Source organism: Ammospiza nelsoni, chromosome 18 (assembly GCF_027579445.1).
Source record: "Ammospiza nelsoni isolate bAmmNel1 chromosome 18, bAmmNel1.pri, whole genome shotgun sequence".
Lineage (NCBI taxonomy): Eukaryota > Metazoa > Chordata > Aves > Passeriformes > Passerellidae > Ammospiza > Ammospiza nelsoni.
The window spans coordinates 12,731,050-12,750,287 of NC_080650.1; the positions used below are offsets into that span (position 1 = coordinate 12,731,050).

At 65.1% G+C, this 19,238-nt stretch overlaps 2 protein-coding genes across 2 annotated transcripts; both read right to left on the reverse strand.

Moving 5' to 3' along the window:
• Nucleotides 1–1,971: 1,971 nt before the first annotated feature.
• LIF (LIF interleukin 6 family cytokine) lies at nucleotides 1,972–4,380 on the reverse strand. The gene is made up of 3 exons (XM_059485504.1): nucleotides 4,362–4,380; nucleotides 2,547–2,725; nucleotides 1,972–2,409 (listed from the first exon to the last, which is right to left on the reverse strand). Exons 1-3 carry the CDS (start codon nucleotides 4,378–4,380, stop codon nucleotides 1,972–1,974), a joined length of 636 nt encoding a protein of 211 aa, XP_059341487.1.
• Nucleotides 4,381–13,404: 9,024 nt separating this feature from the next.
• Nucleotides 13,405–18,791, reverse strand: CASTOR1 (cytosolic arginine sensor for mTORC1 subunit 1). Its single transcript, XM_059485198.1, has 9 exons — nucleotides 18,660–18,791; nucleotides 18,472–18,542; nucleotides 16,045–16,238; nucleotides 15,817–15,949; nucleotides 15,163–15,286; nucleotides 14,527–14,640; nucleotides 14,358–14,440; nucleotides 14,144–14,238; nucleotides 13,405–14,064 (listed from the first exon to the last, which is right to left on the reverse strand). The coding sequence occupies exons 1-9, from the start codon at nucleotides 18,770–18,772 to the stop codon at nucleotides 13,999–14,001; spliced, it is 993 nt and encodes a 330-aa protein (XP_059341181.1). The 5' UTR covers nucleotides 18,773–18,791; the 3' UTR covers nucleotides 13,405–13,998.
• Between the last annotated feature and the right edge of the window lie 447 nt (nucleotides 18,792–19,238).

Consider the following 19,238-nt stretch of genomic DNA (forward strand, 5'->3'; position numbering starts at 1 on the left):
AGACACGAGAGATGATCACACAGGATCTTAGCTCATCCGCTTGCTGTCTCATGCCTGGGAGGTTTGGCCAGTGGCCCAAGGGCTCCGGAGGAGGAGGAAAATTTCATCATCCTGCTCTAACGTCTCCTGTATAATCAGGCCCTTGTTAACCGATACAGCCCCATGCGAGGACCCGGCCACTGCTGCAGCCTTAGGTGGTCTTGGCCCCGGCAGAGCTGTGCTGAGCCTCTCCCAGCACAGCCTGGGAAGCGGCTCTGATTTTATCTGGTGTGTCCCCTCCACCTCGCACATGCTCACTCTGCTCCCTCTGCCTCTTCCCAGCCTTTCTCCGCTTCCCCAGGAACTCCCAGGGTTGCCAGAGTGGGGCTCCCCACACCGAGGTGCTCCCACACACTGGGATGGTGCCCTCATCATGATGGTACCCACACCACGATGCTCCCCGTGCCAGGACAGTCCCTGCACCACGACGGTCCCACATCATCCCAGCACTTTTGTTGAGCAGCTGGTGAGTCAATTTAAACACTCCCTCCACCTGGAAAAATATATTTCAAATCAGCCATGCCATAGCAGGTGGGAAGGAAGGAAAGAATGAGGTGACAGGGGGCTGATCCACAGCGATGCCTTGAGGGGTTTTGGGGTAGCCCTAAGGGTGTTTTGGGGGAGCAGAGGTGTCTGAGGGTGAGCACAAAAGGCACCCAAGGAAAAGCAGCCAAGTGCAGTCTGTTTGTATTGGTTTATTTTAAAAAAGTACAGGAGGTATAAAAAAATAAATATTTAAATAGAGTTCTAGCAATATATTACCACAGATCTTATCAATAATAATTAATTATTATTAACAATAAAATTATAATAGTCAGGTCTCAGTGCACACTGGGCTTTCCACGGAGTCAATAAATAACATACACAGCCTGCTCTGGTGCCAGGAGCGAGCCAGCGCCACCTGCCACCGGCCTGGGGCCCTTCCCCGTGTCCCCATGTCCCCATGTCCCCATGTCCCACATCCCTATGTCCTTGTGTCCCCATGTCCCCACATCCCCATGACCCACATCCCTATGTCCTTGTGTCCCTGTGTCCCACGTCCCCATGTCCCACATCCTTATGTCCTCATGTCCCCATGTCCCGTGTCCCTGTGTCCCCATGTCCCCATGTCCCACATCCCTATGTCCTTGTATCCCCATGTCCCTGTGTCCCCGTGTCCCCATGTCCCACATCCCTATGTCCTTGTGTCCCCATATTCCATGTCCCCGCGTCCCCCTGTCCCACGTCCCCACACCAGGGCTGGATCCAGCCGTGCAAAGCCCAGCTCTTGGCCGTTAGTACATTCAGAGCCCTTCCAAAGGGAAATGCGCTTTCCCAAAGGAGAGGACGTTCCGTGCCCCGCCGTGCCCGCGCGGGGGAATGATGCTCCACAGTGGGGTGACTGTCCCACACAGGTGGCCTTGTCCCAGATGGTGGGACCCAGCCCCAGCCAGCACAGCCACCAGTACCCTCATTTTGGCTCCTTGCAGGCGAGCCCAGCCTTAAAATGTGCAGGGGGAGCGCGTCCTCACGTCCCTGCATCCCAATGTCCTTCCTCACAATCCTTTCTCCAGGGAAGCGAAGGCTTTCAGATGGTGCTCAGGGGCATCTGTTCGGGTGCTGCTCTCCGTAGTGACACTGTCCTTGGGGGACAGTCCGGCCCTGCTGCCACCCCCATGGCTCCCCACACCCCGTTGGAGCCCGGGGATGGCTGAGGCACATCCCGGGACCAGCCTGTGCTCCTCGGGGATGCGCTGCCTCGTCCTGCTGGGTGCTGGCTCTGCCCTGCCCGGACGCTCCGGGCTGACACGTTCACCCCGTCAAGGGGCAATAAATTACCGGAGGGCGGATGGGGCCGGCGCAGGCTCCGGGTAATAAATAGGAAGGCGGGAATTTGGGAGGCAGCGGCGGGGCCGGCCGTCAGCAGAGAGGCAGCGCAGGCGGGGCGGGCGCTCATGAGGGGCTGAGATGAGGTAGGAGGACACGTGCTGCCTGCCCGATGACCTGCACGTACTTCCTGAGCACCTGGCAGCCCTGCTGCTTCTTCTTGAAGGCGCTCTTGCCCTTGGAGCTGTCCCCGTACCTGACGTCCACCTGGAAGATGTTGTAGTTCTTGCAGAGGAGGCAGGTGAGGTTGGAGATGAGGCCTCGGGTGGTCTTGGTGGTGTTGTGGAGCCGCTCGAGGAGCTCTTTGGCCACGGGGTTGAGCTCCTCCTGGTCGCGCGTGATGTTGCCCAGCGAGGCGTTGAGGAAGGCGAAGAGCTTGTACATGGCCACCATCACCTCCTTCCTCTCGCTCGTCCGGTTGACGCGGAAAGCGGGGAAGAAGATGCCGGCGGGGTTGCAGAGCTTGTCACTCTCGCTGCTGAACGGCTCTCCCTGGCACTTCAGCTGCGAGGAGAGGCTGGTGTCACCCCACGTCCCCCGTGTCCCCCGTGCCACCATCCCTGCCGCGTCCCCTCCCCTTCCCTCGCCTGCGGCTCAGCCCCCCCGGCCGTGACCCCCGGCCGTCCCCAAGCGCCACTTACGTAGAGGCTGAAGAGCTCCTGGGCGGTGGCGTTGAGCACGGCCACCTGCCTGCGGGTCTGCTCCTGCACGTTGGAGCGGCACAGGCCGTGGCTGGGGCAGCCCGAGCCGCTCACCAGCAGCGCCCGGCCGGCCACGGGCCGCCGCTGCAGCAGGAGCAGGGCCACGAAGGGCACGACGCCTGTGAGGGGAGAGAGGCCGCTGTCACCCTGGGGTGCCGGCTGCCGCTGGTGCATCCACCGGGGATGATCCCAGTCCCAGGCGCCCAAGGGGAGGGTGTCCAGCTGGAGCAGGGACTCATCCCGCTCGGGTGTGCGTCCAGCCCGGCCGGAATGCCCAAAGCCCCGCTCTGTCCCGGCCGTGCCGCGCTCCCGTCCCGCTGCCGTGGCCCTCACCTGCCCCCCGGCAGGCGCTCCCCCGCCTCCCTTCCCGGCGGGGGGCCCCGCAGCATTCCCACATTTCGCAAGCGGCCCGGTGGCGACCTGTGGTGTTTAATCAAACGTGCAAGAAGCTTTTTCCTCCGTTATCCTGGTCCGGGCGCCTCGGGAGCAAGGCCCCACCCCGGGCCGGCTGACTCAGCGGGGCTCCCTCAAGGAAACCTGCTCTCGGCGTGCTCTCCCTCCTTCCTCCCGCCCCCGGCCCCACCGCCTGCCTCAGTTTCCCCGTCTGACAAGCGGGCGCAGCGCCGAGGAGCCCTGGGGAGAGACGACGCAGCTGCCAGAGACTGCAGCCAGGAAATCCCTGGCCGCGGAACAAGGGGACCCTTGAGCCTGCGGCAGCTGGGTCACCCCGGCCGAGCCTCCTGAGAGCGGGGAGCTGCGAGCCCCGATCCGCGGGAACCCCCAAAGCGGGATCCATCTCTGCTCGGAGAGGCCGAACCGGGTCTGGAGCCCGCAACTCCGCTGGGCAGCCTCGGGGAGGGCGGCCTGGGTGTCCCCGCCGCTGGGTGACCTGGGTGACACCGGCAGGGCCCCGGCAGGGTGGGGGTCCCGCGCTCCAGGCCAAGCCCCCGGGCCGTGACGGGCCCCGAAGCCGCCCGCGCTTGTCAGCGCCTCGGACGTGCCGCCGGTGCCGGGTAATCCAAGCCTCGATTCATTTACCCTGCCCAGGTGGGACAGGACTTACCTGGGCGTGTTCCAGCTCCCTCCCGCACCCCGCGCGTCCCCACGGGATGGATCAGACCCCCTGACCCCTCCGGAGCCCCTCTCGCTGTCCCCCCGGCCGCTGTTCAGCCCATTCACAGCTGGGCAGGGACAGGCTCTGCCCCACGTGTGCCGGGGGTCGGGGCGGTGGGTGGGGAGTCCCCGGTGGGAGCTGCCCCGAGGAACCCCCAGAACGGCTTCTGGGCCGGGGGCTGCTCCCTCCGACCCCTCCTGCACCTGGCAGCCTCCCCATCCTCGCACCGCTCGGCTTGAGGCATCGGGAGACCCACAAGGAGGATAAGCAGGAGTGGGGGGGGGGGGGGGGGGGGGGAAGTATTTAAAAGTACAAAAAATTAAAAAAAAAAAAAATCCCCCCCTCCTTGAGATTGTTTTTTTTTTTTCCCTTGGAAGCATTTCCAGTTATATAAGTGTCCAGATGTTGGCTGGACCGCGCCAGCGCCGCGCTCCGCTGCCGCTGCCAATTCCCAGAGATGCTCATCCCGGGGGGGACGCGGCGCGGCGGGAGCCCCGCTCCGGCTCCAGCGGCGCTTCCAGCCGGGCCCCGCCTGCCCCCGAGCATCACCGGCAAACGGAGGGGAGGGGGAGGAAAAAAGGGGAGGGGGAGAAGGGGAAATAGTTTCCCCAAAGTCGGATTTTTTTGATTTTTTTTTTTACCTGCCGGTACGAACTTCATTGTGAGCCGCGTCCCGGGAGCGACTTAATAGGGATTGGTGTTGGCAGAGGAAGTTTTCAGAAATTCATGTTCATACTGGGGGACTTCTCGGGGTTTATATACCGGTCTCCGGCAGGCAGCCTGTGTTGTAAGAGGGGAGGGGAGAGGGGAGGCTGGGAGAATCGAGTATCGCTGTTCCCATTCACATCGCAGGAAGTCTTAGAAATAAAAAGTTCTATCAAATAATTGACGACACAGATCATTTTGTTTTGTTTTACGCGCGGGTCGGGGAAGTGATGAATTGCGGTGGGCTGGGGGGGATGAATCGAAGCCCCCCGGGGGAGGAGCGCGGCCGCACGTGGGGTTCGGGGGTGTCGAGGCGCGGGCAGGAGGAGCCGCGGGGCCGGGGCTCGGCTCATTCACCCCCGGGGCCCCCTCCGGCCGCCGGAGCAGGCAATGAAATGAAGGAGGTAAACCAGCCTGGTTTGGGTTGGTTTGGGTTGGTTTGGGGTGTTGGAGGGATGGAGGGCGCGGGAAGGGGCCGTGGGCGCCGCGCTCCTCGGTCACGGCGGGACGGCCGCGGTGTCCCCCAGCGCGCCGCGGGCTCAGCCCTTCGGGCACAAGGATTATCAGCCAAGGGTGGGTTTTCTGCGGCAAAAAGGACAAACCCACCCAGGGGAGAGGCCGGACCGGCCCCCCCAGGGTTAACCCTTGCCTCGGCGGGGCTGTCCCCGGCCTGGAGCAGACAGGAGGGCGCTGGGTCACGCTCCCGTGGGGACTCCGTGGGATCGGGACATTGCGGGGCTGTTCGCTGCCCGATTTGGGTGCAAAACAGGTTAAATGGATTTTTTTTGTCCTTCTCTGTATTTTTTCCTCACGGGGCCAGACTGAAGCTTTAATCAGGTTTAGCGAGTTTGTGCCCCGGCAGGTGAACCCGCGGTGACAGCCCAGGAACGGTGGCGCAAGAGCCACCACGACCCCGAGCGTCCTCCCTTGGGGGGACACGGCCAGGGGGGACAAGGAGACCCCTCTGTGCTGGCTGGGTCGGGCCGTGGCCGCTGCGTGCCTCAGTTTCCCCGTGCACGGAGCAGCCTGGTGGCATTGATGGCCCAGCCCAGTTTAGCCCAGTCTGGTCCTAGCGGGACACCAGGGATGAGCTGGGGACTGTGGAGGGCGGGGACGATGAGCTCCATCTCCCTCTCTGCAGCCTCATCCCGGTGTTTTTGGGATACGGGGAGCAGCACATCACTTATTGATGGATGTCTGATGGCCTGACACACCTAATTAGCCGAGGAATTAATAGCACTTAATTATTGGCATAGGGAACCCCCTGGGGGATTGTGTGCAGGGGTTGACATGGATTTGCCCCTTTCTTCGACTTCCCAGGGGTGACTGAGTCTAGGCTGGAGCTGAGCTGGGCTTTGGGGTCCCCTGAGGGCTGTGGGACCCCTGGTCATGGTGGGGTCACCAAGGTGGCACCGGTGTCCCCACCTGCAGCTCAGCCTTGGGGCAAAAGCGTTAGGATTAAAGGATGGGGTTTCTCCAGGAAAAAACCACAAACCCACGGGACCTGTGCAGGGGGGATGCTCCGGCGGGAAAACGCAAATTCCTGCTCCAGACAGGCTGGACAGGGAGAGGCAGAACGGGAGATGCCAGGGCGGGAGGTACCAGGAGGGGAGGGGATGCCCGGGAATGTCCCTTCCCCGGTCCCTTTGGCAGCAGGGACATCCCGATGCCGGCGCGGACGGGCAGCAGGAGGAGACCCTGACAGGGAGGGAGAGGGAAAGGGGTTCGGGGGGAGCCCTCCCTGCCCGGAGAGAATGAGGGCCGGGGGGACCTGTGGGGTTTGGGGGCCCCAGGAGGAGCTGGGGCAGGCTGGTCAGGGGGAGCTGTCCCCAGTGTCCCCAGTGTCCCCAGTGTCCCCACTGCCCCCTCCGTCCCCACTGCTGACCTGCCCAGGGACAAGAGGACGAGCCCCGGTGCTCCTCTGGACCCCTCCGAGCGCTCCCCCCTGAGCATCCCTGCCCACCGCTGTCCTCAGCTCCATCGCACTCATCCCACCCTGTCCCTGTCCCCTTCCTGTCCCCATGATGCCTCTCTGCCGAATCCCTGTCCCCCTTCTGTTCCCTCTTCCCTGTCCCTATGCTGCCCCTTCTCATCCCTGTCCCGTGTCCGCTCATCCCGGTTCCTTCGCTGTCCCATCCCTGTCCCATCCCGGTCCCCTTCCCTGTCCCCATTCCCGTCCCATCCCTGTCCCATCCCGGTCCCCTTCTCTGTCCCCATTCCCGTCCCATCCCTGTCCCCATCCCGGTCCCTTCCTTGTCCCATCCCGGTTCAATCCCTGTCCCATCCCTGTCCCCGTGCTGCCCCCTGCTGCCCCAGCCCAGAATGGCCTCTCCCCATCCCATAATTGCCCCCCACTGCCCCATCCCAACTCAGAATTGCCCCATCTTAACTCAGAACTGCCCCATCCCATCCCCGCTCTGCAGCTGCCCCCTGCCCCTTCCCCACCCCGGACCTCTCCTGTCCCCTGCCAGCCGCTGTCCCTGCTGCCCTTCCCCGTCCCATCACTGCCCCCAGCCCCATCCCAACTCAGAACTGCCCCAGACCCTCCCAGAACTGCCCCAGACCCTCTCACACCTGCCCCAGACCCTCCCAGAATTGCCCCAGCCGCTCTCAGAACTACCCCAGCCGCTCTCAGAAGTGCCTCGGCTCCCCCCATTACTGCCCCACCCCATAATTGCCCCCCACGCCCCATCCTTATCCCCCTCTGGCTCCTGTCCAGGTCCCCATCCTGCAGTGTCCCCATGGAGGGGGACACCCCGATTCCAGGGACACTCCAATTCCAGGGACACCCCACTTCCAGGGTCACCCCGATCCCAGGGTCACCCCAATTCCAGGGACACCCAGATCCCAGGGACACCAAAATCCTCGGGTGTCCCCCAGGAGTGGGGACGAGGCTGTGGTGGGATCGGGGGTGCCCGGGGGTGCCCGGGGGTGCCCGGGGAGCCCTCCCGGGGGCTGAGCAGGGACTGAGCGGGGCAGGAGCTCCTGGCCCTGGAAATCCAGAGCTCGATAATGGAGGGCACCAAATTCCCCTTTGGCTCACGATGGGTCCCTGCCGGGGCTGCCTCCCCCTGTCCCTGTGCCCCCTGATGTCACCCCAGCGGTGCCACCCCAGCAGTGCCACCCCACAGGTGTCACCCACGGCTTTTCCCATGTGTGGGTTCCCTTGGGTGTCCCCTGGGGACACGAGAGAAGCCAGCAGCCCTGCAGTGACACTCAGCTGGTGTCACCCCGTGCTTGGGGTGCCCCAGCCCTGCGGGGGTCACGTACCTGCACCCCTGGTGGTGGCACCGTCACGGTCACTCCCACGGTCACTCACAGCACACCGAGCTGGCCCGGGCTGCTTCATGGTGACATTGTCCCCGCACGGGTGTCCCCGGCTGGCCGTGGTGGCCGTGCTGGTGGCACTGCCAGGACTGAGTCAGGCTCGGTGCCGGGCGCTCGGGCACACGGCACCAGGGAACGAGTGACTCCAGGGGACACATGACCAGGTCTTGGGAGTTTTGACTCAGAGGTGGCAGCGGGTGGCCCGGTCCCCGTGGTGGCCCTGGACAGGCTGCAGGACACTGCACTCAGCGTGGCTGTGGTGGTGGCCCACACAGGGCTGTGACACGTGGCACAAGGTGTCGTGTGGCCTGTGCCACACCATGGCACATCCCTGGCAGTGCCGGGCCCTGTGGTGGCACACCACAGCCTGTCATGTCACATGCCCTGTGCCACAGTGCCACATCCCCTCGTGTGCCACATCGTGTGCCATGCCACGGGCCACATCCCAGCTTGTGCCAATGCCATTTGTCACACCGAGTTGTCCCACATGCCCCACACCACCCCATGGCACATCCCCTGTGCCCTGGCAGGGGCATCAGGCACAGCCTGGCCACCAGAACTCAGCTCTCCCTGCCCACAGCCACCAGGACAGACACAGGGACAGAGGGACACAGGGACACGGCGTCTCAGTGGCAGCACTTTATTTCCTTCTGCCATTGTACAAAAATAAAGAAGTGCCACATGGGCGGGGGCACTGCCCTTCTCTGTGTGTACCAAAAATATCAATATTCATAAATAAATCCTTGTGATGGTCATACTTTAACACCGTACAAAAAATATAATAAAAATAGATATTTATATATTAGCAATGTCCTTAAATACATCTGCAATCTGCAGGAGTTAAATTAACACTAACGATCAATAAATACCATACAGTAACAAAAAATAATGTATAAATTAGGGGGGAGGCAGTGGGGGCTGTCACAGTGCAGTGGCCAGGGCCGGGTCCCTGCTGGGCACAGTCAGGGCTGTGGTGGCACAGGGGGAGACACGAAGGGGACATGGAGGGGACAGGGATGGATGAGAGCACAGGGGACACAACACAGGGATGTGCAAAGGGACGCTGAGAGCACAGAGACACCGAGCACAGGGACACAGGGCACAGGGATGTGCAAAGGGACACCGAGGACAGAGGGACACTGAGCACACAGGGATGTGCAAAGGGACATGGAGAGCGCAGGGATGTGCAAAGGGACACCGAGCTCGGGGACACCGAGCACAAGGGACACTGAGAGCACAGGGGACACTGAGAGCACAGGGACACTGAGAGCACAGGGATGTGCAAAGGGACACAGAGACACCGAGCACAAGGGACACTGAGAGGACAGGGGATACCGGGCACACAGGGATGTGCAAAGGGACACCGAGCTCGGGGACACAGAGGGACACACAGACCGTGCAGGCACCCAGGACTGCACTCCCAGCTGCTCCCCGGGAGCAGAGCTGGCCGCGGGGTGACAGCACGGGGGTGACAGCCCCGGGGACAGCCGCCGGTGGCAGCGGCGCTCTCCGTGGGCCCGCGGCGGGTGCTGGGCGAGCAGCTCTGAGTCAGGCTGTGTCAGCCGACCCATTGAATCACTGGAAAATCCAGCAGGGCCCGGGGACAGGGAACAGCAGCCGGGGGACCCCCGGCTCCACCGGGACCACCTGGATCGCGGGGAAAGCGGGGCGGGGTGCGGGAGAGCCAGCCGGGGCTGTCCTGCAGCCCAGCGGCGGCTCGGGGACAGCAGGGTCCCCGCAGGAGCCGGAGATGCTGTCAGCGCGTCCGTCCGAGCCCTCGCCGCGGCGAGCGAGAGCGGCTCCGCGGGGCGTCCCGGCCGTCGGACGCCTCTCCACGCTGGGAACGGGGCTGGGATCGCCTCACACGGATGGAGATGATGGAGGTGACGGAGGTGATGGAGCTGCACACGGGAGGTGCCGGCGGGGCTGCCCTAGGGCCCTGCGGGCCGCCCCGAGCCCCGGGCCGGTCTCCCCTTGCCCTGGTCCCGGCGGGTCCGGCGGCTCCCGGCGCTCAGCTCCGCGCTGCGCTCGGCCATGAAGCGGGCGTAGCTCCAGAGGGTCTGGCAGCCCTGCAGCTTCTGTCGGAAGATGCCGAGGGATGCCGCGGGGCTGGGGAGGGGCCGGCGGCCGGGCCGGGGGCTGGGGGCCGGGAACAGCCCCGCCAGGTTGCTGAGGAGCGCTCGCACCTTCCGGTGGGTCCTGTTCAAGCGGCGAAGGATCTCGGCCTCGGGGGGGTGGAGGTCGCGCTGGTGGCGGATGATGTCCTGCAGCGCCCGCTCCATGTGCACCATCGGCCTCCGCAGCCGCCGCAGCCCCCAGGGCCCCTTGCCCGCCCTCTGCAGCCACGCGGGGCGGGTGCTGGTGCGGCACATGCCGTGCATGTCCAGGTGCTGCTCCTTCTCCTGCCCAGAGATTGAGGATCAGGGATGTGGAAGCGGCACGGGGACCGCCCCCGGCTGCCCTGAGGGGGGACAGGCGCGACCCCTCGCCCTGGGGAGGGGGACTCACGTAGAAGGTGAAGAGTTCCTGCGCGTCCTCGGCCATGAGCCGCACCAGCGCCTGCGTCTGCGGCACGGTGGGGGCCAGCGGGGACCTGCCCCCCTGGCCCGGCACCGCCCAGAGGATGAGGAGCCCCTTGGTGACAGCTGGGGACGAAGAGGAGGGAGTCAGAGGCCATTGGGGCATCGCTGGGTGCAGGGACAGAGCCCTCCCTCACAGGGTCACCATCCCCGTGCCAGGAATGCTGCCTGCACCACAGACCCTGCACCAAAAACCTGCTGGGTTCATCCATCCATCCATCCATCCATCCATCCATCCATCCATCCATCCATCCATCCATCCATCCGGAGGAGGATGAGGAAGGTGCAGAACAACCACAGCAGCCGCTCCAGCAGCTCCCCCTGCAGCGCGGGCCCCCGCCAAGGAGGGGACAGCAGCGACACTCCTGGATCCAGTCCCGCTGTCCCAGTCCCTCTGTCACCCACAGGACGGTGGATGTGGCACTGGGCTCACACAGCCTCTGTCCCTCTGGGCAAGCTGACCCCTGACCTTCCGCCATCCGTCCCCAGGCTGTCCCCTCCCAGCATCCCCTCCCTCCCAGCGCTCCCCGTGTGCCACAGCGGGCAATGTCCCCGTCCCCGTTCCCGCCAGCGCCCGAGGGAGGCGACAGCGCCGTGGCACAGCCTCGGTGCCACCTGCCCCGGCAGTCAAGGGCCCCGCGAGAGGGGACACGGGGCTGGGGCCCACGGGCACACCGGGCACACACGGGGGCACACCGGGCACACACGTACCTGCCAGCAGTGCCCAGGGCCGCCCGTCGCACCGCATGGCCGGGCAGGGTGTCCGCCCGGGCTGGCACAGGCACTTCCTTGAGCGCTCGGCGAGGGGGAAGCGCGCTTTAAAAGCGCACCCGAGTAACCCCCGCCCCCGAAGATGAGAAGGAAGCTCTGCCGCAAAGAGAAGGGGGAGAGCGGCCGGCGGGAAGGGTGGATGGGGATGTTCTTCGAGTCAGTTCCTCGAGGGAGTCCGGGACCGTGCGGGGAGGCTGCGGTGCCACCCGGGTCCGGCGGGACCCCCGCTCCTGGTTCTTGGGACAGAAACCCTTTGGGTGACGCTGGTGTCACCCTCAGCACCCGACAGGCTGAACTGAAACCAGCGCCGGCTGCCCCGAAACCCCAATGCAAAAGAGGCCGGCTGGCAGCGGGGACAGGGATGTCACCCATGTGCCACCACGGGGGGTTCGCATCCCAAATCCGGCTGTGGGAGGCAAAAATCCACCCCGGCAAGGAGCGAGGTGCAGGTGTGGGGAGTGCACGGCATCGCAGCACTGCCCGATGCTCCGGGGGATGCTCCTTCCCTGCTCACAGCCGCCCTCACCTCTGGGTGACAAATTTGGGCGCTGAACCAAGTGGGGACCCCAGGCTGAGCCCCTGCGCCCGGCAGCACCCAGGGCAACACCGAGGGTGCCGGGTATTGCCCAAGGCAGCGCTGCCCCTTGGGCAATGCTGTCCTGGGAGAGCCCGGGGGCTGCCACGGCCTCGGCACAGCCCGCAGCGCCAGGACAGTCCCCTCTGTCCCCTCTGTCCCCCCGGGCTCCCCTTCCTGGCAGGCGGAGCCCGCACCCGCAGGGGTTTTCCCGTTCCTTGGAGGTGAACGGCTCCGCTCAGCGGGCCGAGGTGTCGCAATCCCGTGGATTTTGGTGACCCTGGCCGAATTTACGCATTCGGAGAGTTCGGTGGTGGGGCAGGGACACAAGGCAGAAGTTAACAGCCCCTTCCAGGAAGAAGGATGCAGCGCTCACTCACTTTTAGAAGTATTTTGTTTTCCCAGAATTTCCCTGCCCAGCCGCAAAGACCTGCACGGTCTGCTTCCTCCACCCACCGCCCGTGACGGCTCCTCCTCTTCCTCCTGCCCGCAGCGGTTCCGTGGGGCCGGGGGGTGCCCGGGACAGTCCTGAAGGGGTGGAGGAACCAGGAGAAGAACTTGCTTGTTCCACAGCAGTTTGTCCATCCCTCAGGCTGCCGCGACAGGCTGTCCACTTGTGTGTCCGTCCGTCCGTCCATCCATCCAATTCCTCCACCTGTTCAGCTATGCATTAACCTGTCTATCCATATGATCATCCATCCATCCATCCATCCATCCATCCATCCATCCATCCATCCATCCATCCATCCATCCATCCAATTCCTCCACCTGTTCAGCTATGCATTAACCTGTCTATCCATATGATCATCCATCCGTCCGTCCGTCCATCCATCCATCCATCCGTCCATCCATCCGTCCATCCGTCCCATCCCATCCATGCCCTGCCATGAGGGTGATCAGGGAGAGCTCTCCCCTGCCCACAGCTGGCCCTGTCCCCCCATATGGCCCTGTCACCCCCTGGGCTGGGCCAGCAGGACCCCATGGCGTGGCCACCCCGCTGTGGCCAGGGCTGTGCAATAGCAGGGGACAGAAATAGCTGCGGTGACCGCAGGGCCAGCAGCAGTTTCTTCATCGCGGGAGCGTCAGCGGCGTCCCATGACTCGGAGAGGGGAGCGAGACAGGAAGGAGAGAGCCCGTGGAGCTGGCAGGAAGCTGGAGGCTGCAAGAGCCCGGGGCTGACGTGGGCACGACGTGCCAGGAGGGGGGCACAGCCCTGCCCGGAATGAGGGAGAGCAGGGGATGGCTTTGGGGACAGGGTGGGAGCAGAGGTCCTGCCAGCCTCATCCCTGGTTTGGGGACACGATGGGAGCAGAGGTCCCACCAAGCTCGTGCTGGGTCTGGCTGAGGGCCAGGTCCCTCTGGGGGCACCCCTGGCTGCAGCCCCCACCCCGTGCACCCCACTTTGGCACAGGATGCCAAGCTGCCAGCAAGGGAAGAGGATGTGGGGACATGGTGGCAGTGTGACAGGGACACCCCCAGGCCTGGGGTCAAGCTCCTGCCTCAGTTTCCCTCCAGTCTGGCCCGCTGTGGGGCAGGGGGAGGGCATAAATGTGGGTCTGGGTTTCCCCAGGGTCAGTGATTTGCTGGGGGCTGCAGCTTTAAGCCATTTTTTCACCCAAACTACAGAGCAGAGAAAGTGGCCGTGTCCCAGCCAGACTCTGTCCCATCCCAGCCCCTGCCACCAACACAGAGACCAGCTCTGAGCAACCTCCCTGGGCTACACAGAAATAAAAATAATAAGAATTTTATTGACTTATCAAAAACTATGTGAAAATACAACTTGTGAGGGGCTGGGAGTCACTTTTACCCCTCCATGACAGGTGACAGCCAGGGCTGGCATTGAACCAGAGCACCCCACTGCCCCCTTGGAGAATTTTGGGTGCCAGGGGTAATCCCAGCTCCAGGAGTGCTCTCCCCTCCATGGGGCTGCTCCAGGGCTGTCCTTGAGCATCGTGGCCAGCGCTCCCTTCCCAAGGGGACGCGTGCCATCAGCCCCAGGCTGTCCCCTATAGCACCACGGTGGCACAGCACTGCTCTTTGGCATGTCCCCCCTGTGTCCCCTCCACCTGGGCCACCCACCCCACCCTGGCTAGGCCAGAGGGAGAGGATGGCACCAGGGACTGCCCTTCTCCTTGTGCCCACTGCCACAAGGCCACCACGTCCCCAAAGCCACCACAGCCCCAGCACAGAGGGAGCGACGCTGAGCCCGGCTCTGTGCTGGGGGATCATTAAAGTGAGCAATTAATGACAGGGGTGGGGAGCAGGGGGACACCACGCTGGGACAGCCAGCCTGGGGACAGCCAGCCTGGGGACAGCCAGGCGCTATCTGCCGCTCTCCTGCCGCTGCTGCAGCAGCTGGATCACCTCAGCAATGCCCTCCTCGGGGACCTGCGGGGCACAGAGGGGGTGTCAGCCTCAGGGGACACCCCAGGGCTGGCAGGGGTGCCCGGGGAGGGGCAGGGCTCACCAGGGCATGATCGAAGTTGAAGGTGCTGATGTAATAGGCCGAGATGTCGGCGGCCGCCAGCGGCTCCGCGATCTGCGCCACGATGCCACACTCGTCTGGGGACAAAGGGGCCTCGGGTCACTGCCACGGGGACATGCGGGGACAGCAGTGCCCCACAGCACCCCCTGGGTGGCAGTGGCACAGGAGGGGACACGGCCAGCACGGGCACACTCACCGAAGCCGAGGGGCTGCCCCCCGATGCGCACCATGCGCCACAGCTCGCCCGTGGAGCTGGTCAGCAGCAGGTCACTGGGGAAGCTGAGGGGACAAAGGCAAGTGTCACCCCCTCCCTGAGCCCCCAGAGCCTGGGACAGAGGGACAGACGGCCCCGGGGTGGCACCTACCGCTTCTGAGTGTCGGCATCCATCACGATGGAGATGTAGCCCTCGATGAGGGAGAAGGAGAAGAAGGTGATGGAGTCCAGGTCCTGGCTGCCGGGGGCTGCATCCCACGGGGGGCTGCGAGGGACAAGGGGACACTGAGAGGGGTCACACCCCCAAAATGGGGAGCAGAAGGGTTTGGTGGTGGCTCTGGGTGTCTGAGCATCGTGCTGGGTGCTGCAGGGTGGGGGAGAGGGTGTCCCCACAGGGTCTGCAGCTCACAGGTGACAATAGGTTTTGGGGCACTCTCAAAAGGACAGGGTCACTCTGGAGCAGGAGCATGCCACCAGCAGGGACCCCATCCCAGGGGACACTGGAGAACCCCACCAGGAGCATTTCCTCCCACCAGCACCATTCCCACTGCCTTTCCCAAACCCACCCCCTCCTGCTTTAGTCTCCAAATGGGATTTGGTACAATGGTGGCTTTGTCCCTTGTGTCACCTCGGGGTTCCCACCCCTCACTGTGGGTGACAAAACCAGTTTGGAAAACACACCCAGAGTCTGAAAACCCGCTGGGACCAATGGCAGGGAGCAGTGTCACCAGAGTTCAGGTGGCACCAGGCCAGAGGCCGCCCCCACGTCCCCATCCCCGGGACTCACTTGTGGGAGTAGAAGAGGACGTCGATGAGCATGGTGGCGATGGCGGGCAGCGTGTCGGGGGCCACCGTGAGGACACAAAAGCGCGTCTGGGGGCTCTGCACCGGGTGCAGCGTGGGGCTGGCGGCTGGCAGGGGAACGGCGGCGCGTCAGGCCTGGGGACAGCTCGGGGACAGTCCCGCAGTGCCACCCTGTGGCCACCGCGCCCGCAGCCCCAAGTCCCAAAGGATGTGGGTACCACGGCTGGGAGCTGCAGCATCTCGGTGGGGACTGGGTGGCCCCAAAATGGGCATCTCCAGTGGGAACTGGAGCATCTCCAGTGGGGTCCCTCAGACGTGCAGGCACCACTGGTGGGAGCAGGAGCACCTTGGCAGGGGACAGGGTGATCATGGGGGTCCCCCAGGATGTGGGAACCACCCATGGGAGCAGCATCTTGGCAAGGACTGGATGGCTTTGGGACAGTGTGGTCTGGGGACAGGGTGGCCTTGGAGGTCCCCCAAAGATGTGGGTTCTACTGGTGGGAGATGGATCATCTCACTGGGGACTGGGTGGCCCTGGGACAGGGTGGCTCTGGAGGCCCCTCAAGGAAATGGGTACCACGGGCTGTGCTGGAGCACCTGGGTGGCCCTAGGGGACAGAGAGCCCAGTGTCACTCACGTGGCTTGGGCTTGAGGAAGCCGTTGCTGACGTCATCGCAGGTGACAGGGACACACTCGCCACCCTCCTCCTTGTAGATGTCGAACTCCCCGGCCAGCGTGTGGATCACCACGGGCAGGTCCCGCTCCCGCACCTGCACCGGGGCAGGATCAGCACTGCCACCCTCCTCGGGGCACAGAGGGGCCCTGGGACAGCCAGCCGGGTGTCCCCGTGCCCTGTGCCACTCACCAGGATGAAGTCGGTCTGGTACGTGGAGAGCATCAGCACCGAGACGTGGTGCTCGGCCAGCGGCGCGATGACCGAGCGCGCGATCTTGGTGACACCGGTGGCCTGGCAGCCGGGCGGCTCCCGCCCGTTGGACACCACGCTGAGCACCAGCCACGTGGAATCTGCCACCTGCATGAACTCCGAGGGTGGCAGCTCTGCAGGGGACAAGGGACACTGAGGCAGGTGGCTCTGCAGGGCTGGGCACAGCCACAGAGCCAGGGCCAGCTCAGGCACTGCGTGCCACACTGTCCCCTGGCTGATGCCCCAGGCAGGATCAGCCCCAGGTGTGGGGACGCTGGTTTGGATCAGCCCCAGGTGTGGGGACGCTGGTTTGGATCAGCCCCAGGTGTGGGGACGCTGGTTTGGGGTGCAGATCCAAGGTGGAACGAGCCAGACAGGGCTCAGCTGCCCCGCCCTGGGATTTGGCCATAGGGACCGGGGGGCCAAGGCTAAGCCCCCCAAACCCCAAGATGTGTCTCTCCTCCCTGTGCCAGCACCCCAGGCTGGGTGCAGGGGGATGTTGGCATTGCACCCCAAAACCAGCACCACCAGGGCCGTGGGGCTGCCCAGCTCATCCTCTACCCCCAAAGAGCCCCGAGCCCCGTGCCCATCACCAGAGATGTTCAGGGATGCACACAGGGCATTGGAGGGGACAAGGGGAGGGTCACCCCGCTGCCCTGGGGTTCCCAGCACATGGTGGAGAGAGCCCAGGCTGGCAGAGGGGCACAGATGCTTCCCAAAAATCTGCGGGTGTTGGCAGGGTGAGCATAGGCCAGCTGTTCCTGCCTCCCACCCTCCTGCCCAGGAGCGGGGCTGGCACTGCTGGGGCACCCCAGGATTCAGCCAGGCTGTCCCCTCCTCTCTGGGCTCCCCTTCCCAGCACGGGACGGGCCAGGGCCCCCAGGGGTCTCCAGTCCATCCCTCCCATGCAGGAAAGGTGGGAGCAGCTCCCATGGGAGGTCACACAAGCCCACAGCCCTTCCGTGGGCACCCGGTGCCCAAGCCCGGCTGAGACCCCAGACTCATCACACCAGTGGTGGGGGGGATGTCACACGGGAGGGTCCAGCACGCACTGAGGGGACCCCTGAGGGGACAGGCTCTGCACCCCGCTCCCAAACCCGGCCGGGCAGGGCGGAGCGGGGCCGGATCCAGGCCCCGGCGGGTGTTCCCAGCGCCTGTTCCTGTGCAGGAAGCGCCAGAACAGCCTCGGCTCCGGCCCAGCGCCCAGTGCTGGGAACAGGGGGGCGGGACACGGACTCGGGGACATGGGGACCGGTCCCAGAGCTCAGCGTTTAATTGCTTTTCAACACCACTCTGGGCGAGGCTGAATGCAAGGGGACCTCGCTGTCCCTGTGTCACCCACCCCAGGGCTTTATCCTGATCCCAAAGGAATGGGGGGAGCAGCTCTCCTCTGCTGGGGGTCCCCTTCCAGCCTGGCAGCGGGGGACACCGCAGCCCCCAACCAAGGGGGGTTCACAGGGCACTGCGGGGCCATTGTTCAGCACTTCCCGCCCTCCCCTCGGGATTGAGGAATATTCGTGTGCAGGCCCCAAAATAAAACAATACATGGGGAACAGCTCTGGCTCTGGGAGCGGGGAGAGCCCGGGACATGGTCCCGCTCCACAGCACAAGGAGCTGAGCCTGGGAGCCGGCCGTGAGTGCCCGTGGCCGGAGCGCTGCCCCTCGTTCCCTGGGTCACGGCCAAGGCTCCGCTGTGCCCAGCTCCTGCGGCCAAGGCAGGAAGGTTTGGGCGCGGGGAGGCGGGCCGGGATCCGGACCCTCCGGCTCGGCCCGTCGGGCCGGTACCGGGGCAGGGCTGGCGGCGAAGGTGATGCACGGCACACGCCGGGTCACCAATGGCACCTCCCTGGGAGAGGGAATGGCTTGGAAGGGATCAAACCGCCCCAGGACACCCCAAAAGCTGACCCTGCTGCCGGACAGGGCTCACCCTGCCAGCCTGGCTGGGCCTGCGCTTTGCCCTCCTCTGCCAAAGCGCCAGCTGGCCCTCGCAGGGAGGAGGGACGGGATGAAATCGGACGCGGGAATGATGACAGGAGCGCTGCCAGAGCCTGGAGCGCTGCCCGCGGGCATCCCGGGAGGTGCCTGCGCCCTGCCGGGAGCACCCGGGCTTCGGGAGGCACCTCGGCCCGGTGCCACGAGCCGGGGGGCACCTCTGCCCGGGAGGGGCTGCCGGAGCGAGGGCAGCCACGCCGGAGAGCCTCGGCCGGGCAAGCCGGCACATCCCCGGCGCAGGCGCCGAGGGGACGGGACGGGCACGTTCCGAGGGAGCCAAGCACAAGCCGGGACTCGCTCCCTGGGCCCAGGCGCGGAGCCGGGCTGGGGACGCGCACAGTGGTGCCCGCGGTGCCAGCCCGCCCTGCTCGGTACCTTTGAAGCCCTCCTCGTCCAGCATGACCGTGTAGTCCTCGGGGGTCTCCGTCAGGCTGAAGAACTTGCATCTGAAGCAGAAAAAATCGGTGCTGCAGACCTCAAAAACGCCAGCGTCTCCCGGGGCCGGGAGTCGGAGGGGGAAGAAGAGGAGGAGGAGGAGGGTGGTGGGGGAGAAAGGCCGGTACCGGCAGCGCTGGGGCAGGAAGAGCAGCTTGAGCAGCGGGTGGGTGTAGAGCCAGAGCCCGCGGCGGGCCAGGCTCAGCACCCGCACCCGGTGCTCCAGGATGTGCAGGTCCATGGCGGCCGCGCCGCCCCGGGAGCCGCCGCCGCCGCCGCTATAAGGGCGGACACGGGCCCGCCCCGGAACCGCCCCGCATCGCCGCGGGACCGGCCCAGGCCCGCCCCGCCTTGCCCCGGGACCGCCTCGCATCGCCCCGGAACCGCCCTGGGACCGCCCCGCCGCCGTTCGTCCACGCCCCGTGACCGCCCGGGGACCGATCCGGGAACGCTGCGCATCTCGCTGGGACCGCCCTGTGACCGCCTGCCTGGGCCGGGACCGCCCAGCATCGCCCCGGGACCCGACCCGGCACTGCCCCGGGACAGGCCCGCCACCGCCCCGCACCGCGAGAGAGGCAGCGAGCCGGGCCCGGCACCCCGGGAGCAGCCCGGTTCGGAGCCCCGGGATAGCCGCACCGGAGCCCCGGAACCAGCCCCAGTACAGAACTCCATGGTGCCCAAACCCACCCAAATTCAGCCCCGCGGGG